Genomic DNA, 17,704 nt, shown 5'->3' with positions numbered 1-17,704 from the left:
TGAGGGGGAATTTCTTCCCTGTGAGAGTGACTGAGCACTGGACAGGTTGCCCAGAGAGGCTGTGGAGTCTCCTTCTCTGGAGATCTTCAAGGCCCGCCTGGATGCAGCCCTGTCTAACATGCTSTAGGTGACCCTGCTGAGCAGGGGTGTTRGACTAGATGATCTCCAGAGGTCCCTTCCAACCTCWCTGATTCTATGATTCTGACTATCAAAATATACCAGACTCTGTGCATTTGCTGTTTCAGATAGAAGTGAACATCCAGTACAAAGGGTTAATGGCTGTTTCTTCCACATGTTTGAATTAYCACTAAAATCAGCAAGAGCCCAACGCAAGTATGAGAACAGGATGTGAGGTGATGGCTTATAACTAGTGTGGATGTTGCAAAAGGTAAGGACAGACTGCCAGAACGGCTGCTTCTGCTTCCTGCCTGCTTTGTCACTTGCYGCTTTCTCTGTCGAGACCTGCAAGAAATGGTCGGTCTCATCGTCGTCGAGCAGCTAATAATATTTAACATAATTATGTTCCACAAGGAGCAAGCGTAGGGACAGATAAGAAAACTTCTTTCAGAGAAAATACAATTTATTATTTCACTTCTCCTCAAATTAAAAATGTTACAGGAAGAACTTGCACGTGAAAATACTCTTTAAAAATGGAGGGACATCGGGACCAGCTGATCTGGGAGGGCACCACAACTGCAAGCATGTTACATGATATAAGAGAATATGCCACAGTTGACAGGGCATATTAAGGCTAAGTCCCTTGTAGAAAATCTGCACCAGTTAATCAATGGGATGGATTTCATTTGTCATCACAAAATTGTATCTATTAGATGTTTATACAGAAATTGTCACTTCCTTTTGCCTCATTTAGTTTATAACATTATTTTTAAGAAAATGCATTTGGGCAGAAGTTTGAAAACTACAGCAAAATAATTAATTGAAGAAAATRGAAATGATTATGTAGAAAATATTTTCATCTAAATTACATGAAACATCTCTTAAATCACACAGGGATCAATAGGATTGTAAGTTAAATTTAAGCATCTTCTTTGTGTTCTTTTCCTACTGTTGCCTTATTTCCTTCTTACATAATACCTGGGGGAGGAAAGGGGGGAAAGACTTTCTCTCCTTGGACTGACTGTTTTTATCAAAATTTTTCTTGAAAATATAGTGCTCCTGCAAAGCAGTGATAACTCACCAAATGAAAATAGATAAGCTCAAGAGCTTGCATGCTTGAAGTCTGAATATTTACCCATGTTAGGATATTTGAATGGCAGTCTGTGTCTGATTTAGATTAGATATGAATTATGTCATATTATTATCTCAATATTAAATACATTGCTGTGTTTTGATAAGTACCAATTATTAAATTTAGCTATTTTAATATCATCAAGTACGAAAATGAATATTTTCAGCTAACTAATATACAGCTGTGCAGTTAAATTTTTCATTGTTTGACAACAGTTCCATACAAGAGGACCCAAGATACCAGCTTTTCTGTAGGAAATAACAATGGTATCAGTAGAGCAGTCATATGCCAAAGATCCATTTTAATTCCAACAGCTGTACTTTCTACTTATTTTTATTCCAGGGAATTACATATCATGTAACTTTGTTCAAGGCATTAGAAAGATGCAGCAGATGTCAAAAAAATACATAGACAGTGCTTTGAATACATAAAATTGTACTATATTAGGATGACCTTTTCTGTCAATTTAGCTTTCAGAAATGGCATGGTCAGTCTCTCAAATACTGCCAATAAGAAGATTTTTCAAAGTTTAAAGTAATCTAAGTTTTTTAAAGTTCTCAATTTTATTTCAGTTTTATTCATGCTTACTCTCTCATAGCTGACATTTTTTATGAAACTTTTTCCCTCTAATCTTTTTACATTTTARAAAATAAGGAATAAACTTAGTAACTAAGCAAATGGTATCTATTAAAGTATATTCCTTAATAAAACTTCTTAAAAGGCAGCAATATGCAACAGTTAGTTAGAATCTGTGTTGCTTTCAAAAATCTCCATATGGAAATTGTGTTACACTTCTGATTTAGTATGCCCTGCTTTGGCATTAACTGCATATACTTCCTTTTGATCTGTAACAAGCACCTAAATGTAATATATTGTTCTTATGGGGTTTTTTAAGTGCCTCCATAGGAATATATGTGCAAGTTTCAAAATATATRCGATATTGAAACAGAAAATCAATGTAGCAAATATCTGAACATACATTAAATGCAGCCATGCTAAAATGCTTTGCATGCTTTTTAAAAGMTGTATGGAAACAGATTTATCTCTGCATCTCTACAAACACATTYATTGTTTATTTAGCTTTTTTTAATTCAGTATAGTTGAGAGATGGAAGTATCATGGAACATGGTCCTGTATATCTCTATATTAATAGATGTATTGATGCTAATTATAAACAAAGATACCATGTTTATAAATTGCTATGGAAACCTGAGCTGGAATCATTGGATCTTCCTAGGTCACTGCATACTTTTTCTCTTGYACTTTGTTAGCTTATACATGCCCAAGCCAAGACGTCTTCCTCTCTCACCTCTTATTTAGCAGGGAAATCAGAAGCTCTGCTAGTGCTAGCTGTCCTGTTTGACCTCATGCTTAAGCCACAATCTAGGCTCATCTAATAGCAAAAAGCTTCACTAATTTCTGTATTTTTCTGTGCTGAAGCACTGGTGTATCTATCTATCTGAAAAAATATGTTGCTAGGTTTTTTTCCTTGGTTAGCCAAAGGCAACACAGAGAGGAACAGTGTATAGAGAAAAGTTTATAGGCAATTCTGTTCAGATGTGCACAAAAATATGTCACCTACATTATTTGTTATTTCTGCATATTTGAAAAAAATATTTCAGATRTTTCATTCTGCAAGTACACAAATAGTAGTGGCTTGAAACCTGTGCTTTTGCAATTCTATGCTAAAGCTTACAAAGGTAATGGTATTTTATAGTAAACATATGCTTTCCTTTAAATATGAAGAATGTGCTGAAAGTTGGGTTTACATTTAGACACGTTATTGTGATTATATGAACAGTAAGCAAAATGTAGATGGTGATATGATGGATTGGTTCAAGTATCTCCAGTATCCTTTTGGAGTGCCGATTTAATTTAATCTTCCAAAATACTGCCAGACTGGAATAAAATATATGCCAACCAAGCTATTTGGAAATCTTCTCTTAGAGCTATGTTACTAATAATTTGATATAACAGAAGTTGCAGGTTGGCTGTTCAACTAACGAAGCTGGTATTTTGAAAGTAATTCACGATGGTAATTTCATTCACATTCACATTGCTTGAACTGGCTAGTGCATGGCTGGATTTGTGCCAATTACTATTGCCAAAACAATTGTCACACATTTTAAATATGCTAGTAAAAACATGTTCCATTTTGGGCAAATTTTGGAATAGTAAATGTTGGCTCTTTCTCCATTTGAACACAGACACCTGATTTGTCATCCTATTTAGAACAGCAAAGATATGTTGTGGCCTTCTCACGCGCTGTCCAGTAGTCTTTTAAGAAACAACACCCTCCCCAGACTTCACACATAAGAGTGGAACAATTTCAAAATCAGATGTGTAACAAAGTGTTTGTCAAGTTCATTTYGTAGACCTTTAATTCATGGATACTGTTAAGCAAATGCATAGAAGACATTTTTATCCTCATTGGACTTGTTTAAATGCTTTAAAAATAGACTACTTTTTGATAAAATGGTAATATAATGTATTAGTAATAAATTCCATAAAGTGAACACTAAAGAATGTCCAAACTGGATGACATTGAAGATTTTTACCAACACTAACGTTTAAGAGTCAATGAAATGTGCTGACAAGTATGAAGTCACTATCTTTAAAAGGAATCTGCTGATTTATTGTTAAGTTAAGCTTCCATTAGCAAAGACTGCTCATTTCCTATGTGCTATATCTCAAGTAATAACTGTTTTAAATATATCCCATTTAGCAATTCTAGTTGTCTTCTTTCTGAGCAAACAACTCCTCTACTTGAAAACTTGCAGCAAATCATATTAATTAAAATGAATCAATTGGACTGGTAAAGTGGTGTTTTAGAATGACTCTAAGGACCATCAATTCAAATTAAGGGCTGCACTACTTCTTCCTGGGTTTGAAGAGGCTCCTTGGTACATTAGCAAAGGAAGAAGGGGAAGCCGGTCGCCTTGTTTGTCAGCATTCGTCTGGGATGCTTACACAAGGAATTGTGCCGATGGCTCGTACGGCCAGATGTTATAAACATCTCATAAATGAGAGAATAAAGCAGACAGCCGTAATAGTAATTACTTGTACCTAATATTAATATTCCAATGAGGTGAAATATGATAGTAGAGCCATTGGGGTATTAACAATTATTGCAAAACTTTATCACGGACACAGAGCGCRTATCATTTTATTCAGAGTATGCTTTGCTGCTTCTGCTATTTACTCAGTCCAGGCAGTAATGTTAGCTGTCAGATTCAATTTTTAAGGTAAAGGCATGATGGATATATGCTAATTTATACATGTTCATTGAATATATTTTTCCTAACTGTATTTTAACTGTAAAATTATACTACAGAGCACTTGTTCTGTTTCTGGTTTTAGTAAGCTTTTAAATGCAGTTACAAAAGATAAACATCATACCTTCTTGCCAATGATGATTGTCCTTTTTTGCAAGTGTGATGAATGCAATGTACTCATCCCGCCATTCCATATTCTGTTTAATTTATTCACCAATCTGTAAACATGTATTTGAATGAACACATAATATGTGCAAGGGCAGGATTAAAATATTGCTCTGACATTAGTCTCCTGAAAGCAGTCTTTGTCCTCCTGCTCCTTTACGTGTCTCMTACTTTATAGGATCCTCCTGTGGATCAGTTATAATCTATATATTTCATACTTGAAAATCTGATCTCTGTATTCAGTAATCATGCTGCTTGTATGCTTTACCTTTTGTCTTTAGCTGGTATGAACTGGAAGCCTACACTTCGTTATCGATCTAGAACAGAAAGAGATTAATATTAAAGGGATGTCAAGCTCTTGAAAATCTTCRAAATTTCATAAAAGAGATAGGATCACATTACTGAGTTTTATATAGGCATAATGAGAGAGGAAGCAATCTTCTTTCCCCCTTCTCACTTTTCCTTAAAGCCGGACAAAAATTAACTGGCTACATATCAGCAGTATTTCTGCAATTATTGCCCTAATTTTCTGCAAGGGGATGCTGTGTGACACTTAYGGTGTTTTGATTTTAACTACTAAATAAAAGCAAAATCACCTCCYTGTTCTTTTACTCTTTCACTTTTTCTTTTTCAGTTTCAATTGTATTAGGATTTTATCCTAAATTAGCATTGAGAATTCGCATGGAGAAAGGGAAGATTGTGATACATTKTTTATTTCTTGGGATCATAGGTATGCCAGTCAGTTTTGTGGTATTTTTTTTTATTTAATAGTATCACTGCAAGAGAATGATGATCACTCACATGAAATCTTTGGATTGAATATCATGTGGTATTTGAGTTTTGACTGCTAACTTTACAGCATCTTGAGAGTGTCYGCTTAACTTCCCTTCTCAAAACCCTTGTGAGCTCTTCCACTTTTTCTCCATTAGTTTTACATGGCTTCTAGTCAGTCTTCTACCAAGGTTTGATAGAAAAAGAACACACCATTAGACTGGACATGAGTAAGATTTTGGTGTAGTTTTGACAATTTATGTCAGTTCTCTCACAAACATGCCAATTGCGTAGGGCAAGATTTTTTGGGATTGTATTTTATATGATTCAGTAACTTCAGTTGATGTACCCCACAGTTTGGGGGGCAATGAATTTATGGTAACCATTTTTTTACTGTCTTGTTTGTTCTAAAAACTGGTTTAAAAATCCATAAGAACGTTAATAAAAAGTTATTTTTCTTTCAGGTGGGAAATGAAAGAAGGTGCAGATCTTGAAGATGATGAGAAGGCTATGGTGGAACACTTAAAAAATGTTTATTTTGCACAGAACACTTCTACCTCGGAGGATAAAGAAGAATAATTACTTTGACAGATTTCGGGTAGCACCTTTTTCTGAAATCAACATGATTAACTTAATGGCTTAGTTATAACTGACAGGACTGGAAAGCTCAGGAATATGTATCTTGAGTAGGAGTTTTAAACTAAAATATATTCCCCTGTTACTGTCTAGTCGCCCCATCCAAGGAGGAACTGTTAACACAYGTATAAGGCAAGCAAGAATAGATGATAATGTGCATGTCACAAAACAAGTGAGTTGTATCTTGATCCTRTGGAGGCATAAACCCTAATGACAAACCAAGAACTGTTTTAAAATCTTAGAACTCAYAGTGGCATCTAAAAATAATATTACTTTGGACATGTTCTAAGCAAAAAATGATTATGTGTTTATATCTATCATTCTGGAGTCAGAGTCCAGAATCATTCTATCATTCTAGAGTCATTCTGCTGCAAGGTCCTGTCAGATCAGAGCTCAAGCAGCTTTTTTCTCCCTTGGTGCTTGTGTTCTAGTTAGTTAGCGTTGGCACTAGATCACCCAAACAGTGTGGGAAGGGACAGGCATCAACCATAGGTCTAGAGTTTCTCCTTAGTACAGGGTCCTTTGTGAGTATTGCTCTGGGACAAGAAGCAAAACTGCATCAGCCTTATTGCACTCACAAAGGCAGAACAGTCCTAACTCAACATCGTGTAGGTTATAGTTTAAAATGTACATTGTAGCCTGTTAGCCACATTTAAAGTTTTGAGGTCCATCTTTTTATTAAAAGAAAAACAGATTTTGCATGGGCAGTGCTCAAAGTATTCTAGTGAGTGCTCTAGTGCACTAAGTCAAAATAATAAAGGATTCAGCATTTGTTTCTGATATAGTAAAAACCCATTTTAAAAATAATCTGATATTTTAATTTCCCCAATATTAAATGATTTCTTTTTCAATAAATTCTTCCTCAATGGTTAAATTGGATAGATAGGTGGCTGTTGTGAAAATGATTTTTATACAGAAGGTGTAGCGCTATAAAAATAATCCATCATTTTTCTGTTTGTTGCTTGCGTTGGAAGTCCAAGGTAACCATTTTCTTTGCCTGATGAAGAATCCTGGCATGATCTTGCTAAGGCTATAATCTGAGCTGCAGCTATTTCTGTTCCCACTGCTAGAGCGTATGCATACTGCTTCTTCCCACAGATGCTATTATGGACATAACTCACACCAGTTGAATAGAACGAATGCTAGTTTACAGTGGTGTAACAATGAAGAATTGAGTCCAAAGTATTCTTTTTTTTTCCCCTAAAGACTTCAGTAGCATCGTGGGAGACCATAATAGTAATGCTGGCATAGTGTCTATTCTGAAATGCAGTTTTTCCTCATCTTAATTGGTCTTTTTTATAATGTATATAAAATATTGGACCATTTAAAATGAAAATGGGGACCACTGCATCTCACAAATCTCCAAAGATCTTATTGCAAAACTGCATCAGTGAAAGGGAAGTGAGGCACTGGTATTTCAAAAACGTTAAGAATATTATTTATAAAAAGAAACAGACCTTTTCCTCTACCATTGAGATAGTCATTTCAGATCATAAAGAAGTGATGAAGGATGAAAAACGATTTTTCCTTGCTTTGTATTTCAGCTTTAAAAGATTAGTTGTGATTTTTAGGCTTAGAGCATGGCTACAGGGAGCGCCTATGATGGCAAGTGCAATATGCTGACAAATGAGGCATACACGCTCCATGTCATACTAATAATGTGTCAATGCACGTGGAAGTTGGAGTACCTGGAATATTCTTTCCTATTTTGTCAAAATCTATTGTACCTAATTAACTTTTTGTGTAGTCATATAAAGTCAGTTTTTCTCTATGTGGTGAAACTGTCTGAAATACTTTTTGTGAAGAAGCTCCCCTTCTGGGAAACACTTACTCTGAACAGGATAAACTTTGCAAGTGAAATAACGTAACCCAGAAAAACAAACAAACAAAAAAACCACCCGCAGTTACTCTGAAATGAGAATGTCCACATGCAGAGTTATTCCAAACTGGTTACTGGGCTTTAAATTCACAAAACACCTCATCCTGGAATAATTTGTAAACAGTCATGTTAAAAAAAATAATAAATCTTTATGCCCCTTCCTCCCTTCTGTCCCTGCCAGATTAACTCAGGAGTAACCCACTGGGTAGCACAAGGATAATTTTGTCTTAGCTTTTCTTAGTAGGAGTATATTTATTATCTTTACCAACGTAAAGCTGACAAGATAGAACAAGAAGTCTGAATAAATCCTGAGTCTAGGCACAATATTTTATTTGGATGTTTTTCTTATTCAAACCTGTATGTCTTTAAGAGTGTATGAATGTAAGCTAATATGCGTTTGAAACTGAACTTGTCCCTGAATCCCTGGTGAGAAATAGCAGGGCCTGGTCCATTTGCAATGTAATGATCCTAATATCTGACCTTCAGGATATAAAAGTAAGAGCAACRTGGCAAAATCACTTATACCAAGTAGATACTTTTGCAACATTCACATTTGTTCAATGGAATTACAGTAATTATAAAAGTTGGATAACTAAGACTGCTAAAAGTATGCYGTTAATTTATCAAGACTGTAAACCCTTCATTGAAGAAAAATGAAAGACGCCTGAAAGCTTAAGGTTATAGAATTAGAAATGCTTGTTTAACAGAACACTGCATTCTTTGGCTTTTTGTCATAAAACAACAGGTCTACATTCTTAAAAAAAAGTTTTGCTGATTCTAAAATTGACCTTCATTTTAGATTGCTTTCATTTTAGAGGGTGATGGATTCATAGGGCTGTAGTGTTTTACTCTCATATTTTATGTGTTGGCTCTTTCTCAGTACTGGTTGATTCAAGAATGTCTCACACTTTACATTTAGCCTCAATAAAGGCAACAAGGGCCAGATTTTTTGGATGCAATGTTGGCCTTGCATTGTATGTCCACTGCAATCTGACCGTGTTAATCGCTCCTGGAAAGACAGTCAAAAATAAGGATCAAGTTTTTTTGGGTGCAGGAGACCTTTCTGGATGTGCCTCATTGGCTTGGCTGAGTTAGTTTAAAAGGAAATATTTATTATAGTTCTACAAATTAATTGGACCAAGTATCCATGTGTTATTACTAACACCTAYGCCTAATTCTCACCTTATTTTTTACTATACTACACTCTTTGCTGAACTTCAGCTTCARTGAGAGACTTCATGGCAAGGAATAGCTCTAATTATCTTTTTTCAGTGTGCAGCTCAGGGTGCTCTGAACCTTMGCATCTTGATACTTTTGAAATGCAGTTAATAAAATTAGATGTAGGACAAAAGTGAGATAACATTAAAAGTAATAAAACACAAGAAACAGGGAAAAAAAGAGAAATTTTGGAAAAAGACATTAAGACATAGCCCTGTCTTTTAATAACTGCTGTCCTCACAAACAGTCTCCTGTTGATCGTGTTTTATTCCAGCAGAGGACRTTTGTAGAGACCAAAGGCAACAAAGCTATTTATTCTGGAAATATTCATGATGGTAAATGGATGTTCTTTAATTCATCTCTACACCCTCACAGCAGTACAAGGTAGGCATGAGCGCTGACTTCTTCCAATTAGTTTCCTCTTACAGAAATGTTCCATTTTCCTCTCAGCTAGGAGGTCTTAGCAAAATACTGCTGACTCTTTTCTACAGTAAGATACCAATTAYGTACTGATATAAAACTATTTTATGGAACTCCTTAGAAATATCTGCAGTCATTTTTAGTGAAAGACACTATTCCAACATTCAAGACAATAGTCAAAAGATTGGATAGGATTAATAGGATTAGACCTATTGCCCTATTACCCATGAAATGAGAGAGTAACTTGATGGCAACTGGGAGACTTTTAAGTAAGCGTATAGATCTTGAGTAGGTCCTGGTTAGTGCAAAGCTGCTTCTGTGTAGTAGTTACCCTGTTGTAAACAGCGGTATGGCGAGAAGCAGAAGCTCTGAAACTATTAAATCTAATGCCCAGGAAATAGGCGAGTGTGAGCTGGCTTCTTCCTCTACCTTTGGACACTAAGACTTGGGAAGCAGACTAAAGTGACGGACATTACAAGCAGGCAATACGGGAAAAGCATAGTCTTGAACAGTTTGCATATTACTGAGGGCCTTGTAATGTCCATCAATAAAATACTTTATAAGAACCAGATTTTTCATCACTAGCTTCCTCTGTAGCAACAGCATTTGAGAATAGACTGTTAGTTATTACTGTAGTAAATGAAACAGTAACAAAATAAATCCGAACACTTAGTTTTTTTTCCTGAAAAGGGAATTCTGTAACAAGTCACCCAGGAAGAACTGGCAAATGCTAAGTATTAATGACATAAACTGATCATTAGTTACTCAACATACAAGGACTTAATTTTTCATCCTATAATCTGTGCTTTTTATCTAAAAGTCTATTTACTTTGGGATATTTCGCCTCAATACAGAAATAGTATCACATAGCTCTTCATGTGTCACCTTAGCTCTATTTTGTTTTCCACCTCAGTATTGTCTTTCAAGGATGCTGGAAAGACCATTCATTATCTAAACTGTCAGAGAGACTTTTAAACCAGTGTTGGTCTTAYGTGTTGTTATTTCAGATTTCAGGTTGTCTGAATAATCCTCCTGATCCCAACATTCCTTGAGATACCTAAGTTTTTCCACTGTTCTAGCCTACCCACCTTATCTGAGATAATGGGGAGCAATCTGTATGCAGTGTTGTTTGTGAGTTAGTTATGTTTTTTACTAAAAATTAATGTATTCTGCCCTAGATGGTATTTCCTTTAAGTTCTCAGAGTTTTTAATTTACACTTGAAAATCCATAGCACATCTGCTTTCCCAACCTTCAAACATCTATTTACATATCAATAAAGCTGTATGCCTTCTCAAATCTGATATGGAGTCCTAGTGAACCAAGAATTTAATAAACGTAAAATGTTAGGTTATCACACAAGAAATGCAATAGTCATTTTCACTTCTGGAGTTTCATCTTTCTATATATTCATAGCACCTTTATGGAGTTGTTCTCTTATGTTCTGGATATTTTATTGATTTCTCACATTCCCATTATCCTTGATTTAAATGGATTTTATCATGTAGATTAAGATTATGCTTTCTCTCTCTAAACAATGGGACCAAGATTGGGGAGGTATGACASAGCTACGGTTTCTTCACTTAAGAAGTTGAAATAACAGGTGTTTTTTGTCTGATGTATGGAATAGCAAACATTACTTTCTATAGTAAAACAGATGTGGCTTTGGGAATGAAATAACTGGCTGGAATCCTACCTGCAGGTATGCATGAAGTTCAGGAAGTTGATAGCTGAACACTCACTATAAAGAGTTTCTATTCTGAGGGAAAAGGATTAGATGCCTTCAAATAGCCACAGATTTCTGGTTTCTACTTTTCCTATTCCAGGTAAGGCTTCCTGGTTCCATATACATCCATTCACTTTTTGAATGGACAGATTGATGGTGGTTGTTGCATTAATGCAATGCAAGTGTGTAATGTTTATCTTTTGGCCCTCTCTCCTCTCCAGACAACAATCAATGAGCACAAGGTAGATGCTATTTCAGACATCTATCCAGGGTCCTGATCAGTGACCCTGAGCAGCCCAGTACTTCCATCAGGTGCTACCAGACCACAGACACTTTCAAACTACTGAGTCGGAGAATGTGTTTAATTTTTAATATTTTGAAGGAGGCCACTGTATGTGCTGTTACTTTACTGTTCTTGGATTTGTGAGCCGAAAGCAATCAGGTTCATAACCCTTTCATTATAATTCCTTCCCCTTCCTGCCACCTTCTCCTGACCCCCAGCTTTGGCTAAGCTGTGAGTTTTACAACACCTCCAGCTGTTTCCAGATAAGGCTAGGATCACACCTGACTAAGCAGTGCACAAAATACATAAAAAGTGAGCAACTGTCCCAAAGAACATCTGTACAATGTGTACAGATGAGATAGCAGAGGTAATGGTCAACGTCTGGCAGTGAGACATTCTGGTTAAGGCTTTTGCCTCCAACTTTACATCCCTTGACATTTGGTCAGCCTTACAATCTGATGAGCTTCACGGTAAGATAGGCATCTATTTATTTTGTGAGAGTTTGTTGATTTGGTTTTGATTTGTTTTATTTTTTAAAGGGGGAGGAGAATAAGAGGAGTGGATTATTTGCTTTTTTATATTGTTGGGTTTTTATTTGCTGTTATTTAGGTTTCTTTCTGTCTGGACTGATTATTGGTCAATACATGATGATAACAATCTGCTGCAGTAGTTTGGGCATTGATCAAGTCACTAGTTGTTGGTAGCAGAAGTAATTTATGGGTTTAGTCTTTGTAAAAAGAGTCTACCTATCATGGCCGTATGCACTATAGATGCTAATTCAATATAAATACCTCCACTAAAATCATCTACCATTAACAAGATTTCTTAGTGCATCTTTGTCAGGTCACTCTGCGATAACCGTATTATTCTTTTTGTCCAGTGGAAAGAATACAAAAATGCTGATACTTTATGTGCTGTGCCTTTTTAGAGATCTCATTTTTTCCAACTCAAATTCCAAAAGGTGCACTTAAACTGCATAACAAAAAAGGTACATGTATTTGCTTTCCCATATTATGTGTACACAAATTGGTTAGATGACAGTTGTACAATTAAAAAAAAAGTTATATAATACCCTGGAGCAGTCATCTGCTCTAGCATGCATAATTTATTTAAAAATCATTTGTGGAGTTGAGGGATTGATAGTTCGGAACAGAAAAATTATAGATATGCTAAGTATGTTCCTGCAAAAATAAATCAGGCAATAATATATTGAGATCTAATATTTCAAAATTCAAAGTACAATTAAATTGTTTGCACATGTAACAGCAGTGAAATAACTTTGCAAGGTTTACATCATAAACCTATATATCTACAGAATGAAACACAGACATAAAGTTCTGGCAACAGAGTTCCTTTCAATCTTTGTTTCACTGCACCAAAACTTTTCATATCAGTCTGGCATTTTCTTTGAACAACTATATACAGGTTCAAAGAATTAGGAGTGGGAACTTGAAATATAGATCATATATATTTAATCTTTACAATAAATGCAAAAGCAGTAAGTGAAAAACAAAGACATAACAGACTGTAAAAATTCTCGGGAACATATAATCAAGCATAAGAGTGAATGTCACGACAGATTTATGTATGTTTGAGTTTCTGCAAAAACTGCTGAAGACAAATTTGAGAATATTTGTGTATCATCCTTTTGGCACAATAGCAGGAACCAAAATAAATTATCCAAGAATAAGACATAAGAAACACATTCAGGGTGTAAACAACAAGCAGAATAAGAATGTGGAATTGAAGAAGGAAAAGTTTCAAGCAAAAAGGAAGAAGGGTTTTTAAGCCTTGCAGAGCACTCGGGAACAACATTGGTTTGCACAAGTTTCCGTTATTTCACTGCATTAAAAAAAAAAAAAAAAAGGCCATTCCATCCGTGTCAGGCCACAAGAACAAATGAGAAGGAACTACAAAGGGAATTCTAAAGAGATTTTTTTTCTTCCACCATCTTTTCAGCTTATCCTCAAAAGCATTTTCTGTGGCCCAGAGGAAATGAGATAATTTTCCAAGAATCACAGCTCCTAAAGCTAGCTATTCTTAAACATACCTGCTAGATTACAAGGCTAAGCTTTTTTTTTTTCTTTCTTTCTTTTTTAAAAAAATGGAAATAGTAGCCTTTGTCATCAAATAAGTTTAATTTTTAAGATTAAAAAAAAATAGTATGTGTTCCAAATCTGTCAGCTGGCAAGAGTTGGGCTGATGTTGTTCAATAGTGAGGACTCCAGTGTGGAAATGGAGAGCTTGCCGTTAAATAGCATGATGTGGTTTATCATAAAGTATAAGACGAGATGGAGAGTAGGAAAGAACAGAAGTAATGGATTTACTAATGTGGTTCTTCTCAATCCTGATACCTTATATCCTTTTGTCACAGCAAAGGATTCCTAAACTAGGTTACCTTGTTCATTTTTAAGATTTGATACAAAGCTCAAGTGGTATAAATAGCCATTATTGTAAGTGTAAATCAGACTTACCTAAAATCAAATATAAAGTGATCAATCTTAGTATACTTGGGTGCCTGCTGCTAACCATATCTGTGAGGTTTAGAGTGCTCTTCACCAGCAATTATCTCACTGAGAACTAAGGATGTTAATACTGCACATTATCAGATGCTGAAAGCAGAAATGTAGGTACTTCTGAGGGAAGGACTGTGGTGTTCTACCATCACTGAACCACAGGAGGATTTAACAACTGCTTATGAGAGTTGCATTGCAGGATAGCTATTAAAATCAGACATCCTACTTGCTACGATCATCTATCAGCTGCTTCTAAAATCCTGCCCACCTTCTGTGTGTCATCTGGAGGAGATAAAGTTTTAATTGTGAGCGGGTGGTGTAAAAAAAATTAAAAAAAAAGACAAGGCGCCTTCTGTCATTCCAAATTTCTTGTCCTATCTTGCTTTATGTTTCAGTGCCTTTGTGCCAGTTGAAGTTTTGCAGGCAGCTTTTAAAAAKAAAAAATATATATATAAATAAAATCAATAGAAACAAATAAAAAACTAGGATAACAAAAAGCACACCATAAAGGAGAGTGCGAACAAAAAATACTGCAATCGGCAGCTTTTTCTGCTTTTATTCTTTGACTCCTGTTTCCCCTAAATTTCCAATAATTCCTACTTTCCTTGGTATTCATTAGCAACTTCCTTTTTCATCTGTTTATTATGTGTTTATGTTTATCACCTTAGAAGCTTCTTTTCTGTTGCTACTACTCTTAAGTTAAGCAGTATATTCTCAAATTTGGGGGTTCAAAAGGGGTTCATTCATAATATTTTCGTTCAATTTTTCTGTTCAATTTTTCAAGTTGATGAGACTTGTCATTTTTTCAGCCATTTGAAATAAGCCTTGTTAAAGCACTATTTATGTTACGGTAATAAGAACTGTCTTCTTACTATGATCACTTGTCATAGACACTACAAATATTTGGTTCCCCTGGTGTGCTGCTCTTTAGATATGATGATGCAGTCTAAAATAACTCTTCCCATGTTGGATGCGATTCTTTTGAGTTACATTTTGTCTTTAAATTAAAAAAAAGAAAAATATTTTCCTACTGACAGCACTGAAAATTTCATGCTCTGTCATTCAGCCTGCAGCCGTCAGTAAGAACAGCTTTTCTCATCTCTGTGATGAAGAGAGATAGTTGAACAGCCAGTCATCCCGTTTGGCATATCAAGCGGCTGGCCAGCTTACCTAGCATTCCCCAAGCACCCTGAGCCACTCGCTTCCAAGCTGCTCAGTGTAACCTTTTATTATCAAGTTAGTGTCTTTCTTGAAAGGCTCCAGATCTTGTTCTAGACTTCGATTCCTTTTATCCTCTGTGCTGTGTTCAGTGAAGTATCTCCGCTATTTCGTATGATTATCAGTTGACACTTTTTCTCTTTGAAACTCCCTCTCTTTCAAATTAATTTCCTAATTCTTCCATGGGTAAGGTACAAAGCATCTGTCCTTTGGTTTATTATGTATATTTTGGGAGGGAAAAACAAAAGCTCAGGAACAAAAAGGACTCCTTCAGGGATCAAGTTCAGCCATACGCATGATAGATGTCTAATTCATACTAGAGGTGAGAGAAATAATTCACTGCTGCAGATCTTTTACATTCTGTCTGTTGGCTTAACCATCCTGGCAAGACACAGAAATCAGGTCTCAGGAGGTCTGAGACCTGTTTGAGACCCCTTTCCTTCTCACCTGCCCTAACTGATGAGTTCATAGCCAAAGTTTATTGTTGTTGTCCCCGTGCATTACTTACTTTATACTATTAAGTATCATCCCATTTCTGTCATTCTAGGCAAGATCATTACTGGTAATACCTTTCAATTTAGTGTCATTTACAAATTTCATGAGTGCATATCAAATTCTTATCTCTACTTCATTAAAGAGTATTTTGCAGGTGCTATGTTCAAAAGCTAATCAAGCTGCCAAGGAATGCTCCTGCTAATCCATCTCCTATCTGATAACTACCTTTCAGCTTAGACTTCGTAGTCTCCCCTTTAGCTGACTTCACATCCACCTTACAGTTCTGGCCTGAATTATCATCATCTCCACTTACAGTAACAGACCCCTGTGGGGAATTGTATCAAATTCTTTACTTCAGTTTAGATATATTAGTGCTTTGAATCACTCTTGTTTAAGAGGTTGTGATCATATTAGAATGACAATTACAGTGGTGTTACCACCACTGTGACTTACCACACTTTCTGTTTTATCTATGTGCACAAGTATTCTTTCAACACCTGGTCTAACACTGCACAGCAGAGTTCAACCTAAGTGGTCTGCAGCAGTCTGAGTGGAGCCATCTATCCTGGATATCCAGTTTATTTAGAAAGAATCCAGTTTATTTAGAGAGAATTTATACGAAGGAGGATATTCCTTCTGTGCGGTTTGAACCTCCTCATGTTACCTCTGCTCCCTTTATAGTCTGGGAAAAGAGACAAGCTATTGAGATTTAAAGGACAACATAACAAATGCTGAATTCACCCATCGGTTTTAACTAGGTCTGTAACTTTCTATAGATCTGAGACACCCCGGCAGTCATTAACAACATGCTTTGCAAAATAGTCTTAATTACGTGACCACATACTCTTTTTCCAGAGGATCTTTGTTTCATCTAGGACATAGGATGAACAAAGCTCACTTAATAAGCAGCTATTCAATGTCTGGTTTTCTCCTTACTGTTCTAAGCACAGCTCCATGTACCACACACTGGTAAAACCCTAGCTTTTGAAGATATTTTATGGCACTTATTTCTATTGCATCTGAGGGTTTCACAAACCTTAACTTGCCTTCACAGAATCTACATAAAGTAAATAATATTTTTGCTTAAGTTGTGAACTGAAATTAGGGCCAGACAGTTCTGTTAATTTTGGATGCCCTACCCAAAATAATGCAGACTTTTAATGAATCTGAAATTCTATAGCACCTCATATATTCCAATCACAGGTTCCATTCATTTCAGATGTAACTATGAATGCACAATATTTCTGAAATCTGAACTCGAGAACCTTACTGGACATTCACCATTTTGGTGTATACAATTAATAAGCATGCCTAAAATTTTTGGCTTAAGTAACATATTTATAGTGATTTAAGAATGCTGTAACAGTGGGAGGGATAGAGTAAACTGAAGAAGAAAAAAGACATAGATTTTGTAAAAGAATAAAAATATTCAATTTCTTTAGGTACCACATAAAATATCCACATTAGTATCTTTAGTATTATTTGCTGGTACTACTATAGAAGGCTACACAGGGACCCAAACTCCATAGTGCCAGATGCAAACACAAAATAAGAAAAATCCCAGCTTCCAACAAATAAATATTTGCCAAAGGTAGTGACCTTTGTTTCCTCTTCACTGCTAGCTGATATTTAGGATTTTGAGGTCAGTCCTTTAGTAAGACTTGGATACCTCTTACAGCCTGCTACCTCTTTGTAATGTGAAGAGCTTGAAATCTGTGSTCACTAGTTCTCTGCTGGTCAAACAGCCCCAAAACCCCACCAACTAAAAAATACCTCTTTCCCTTGGTTTGGTTAAATTTTCCTCCATGAATCCCTCCTGGGATGTGTAATTATAAAGGGCTGTATCAGCATCACA

The 17,704-nt window shown here is 35.8% G+C and overlaps 1 protein-coding gene across 2 annotated transcripts in view; it reads left to right on the top strand.

Moving 5' to 3' along the window:
• Window positions 1-7,867, top strand: part of KIAA0825 (KIAA0825 ortholog) — a 248,946-nt gene extending 241,079 nt beyond the window's left edge. For both annotated transcript variants that reach the window (XM_085299732.1, XM_085299730.1), the window contains one exon: window positions 5,925-7,867. In XM_085299732.1, coding sequence (XP_085155858.1) covers window positions 5,925-6,039 — 115 coding nt within the window. In that variant the 3' untranslated portion in view covers window positions 6,040-7,867. The remainder of the gene's footprint in view (window positions 1-5,924) is intronic.
• Window positions 7,868-17,704: the final 9,837 nt, after the last annotated feature.

This window comes from Rhea americana, unplaced genomic scaffold (assembly GCF_003343005.1).
Source record: "Rhea americana isolate MKP2758 unplaced genomic scaffold, rheAme1 scaffold_153, whole genome shotgun sequence".
Classification (NCBI taxonomy): domain Eukaryota; kingdom Metazoa; phylum Chordata; class Aves; order Rheiformes; family Rheidae; genus Rhea; species Rhea americana.
This window is presented reverse-complemented; position numbering and strand designations above follow the sequence as displayed.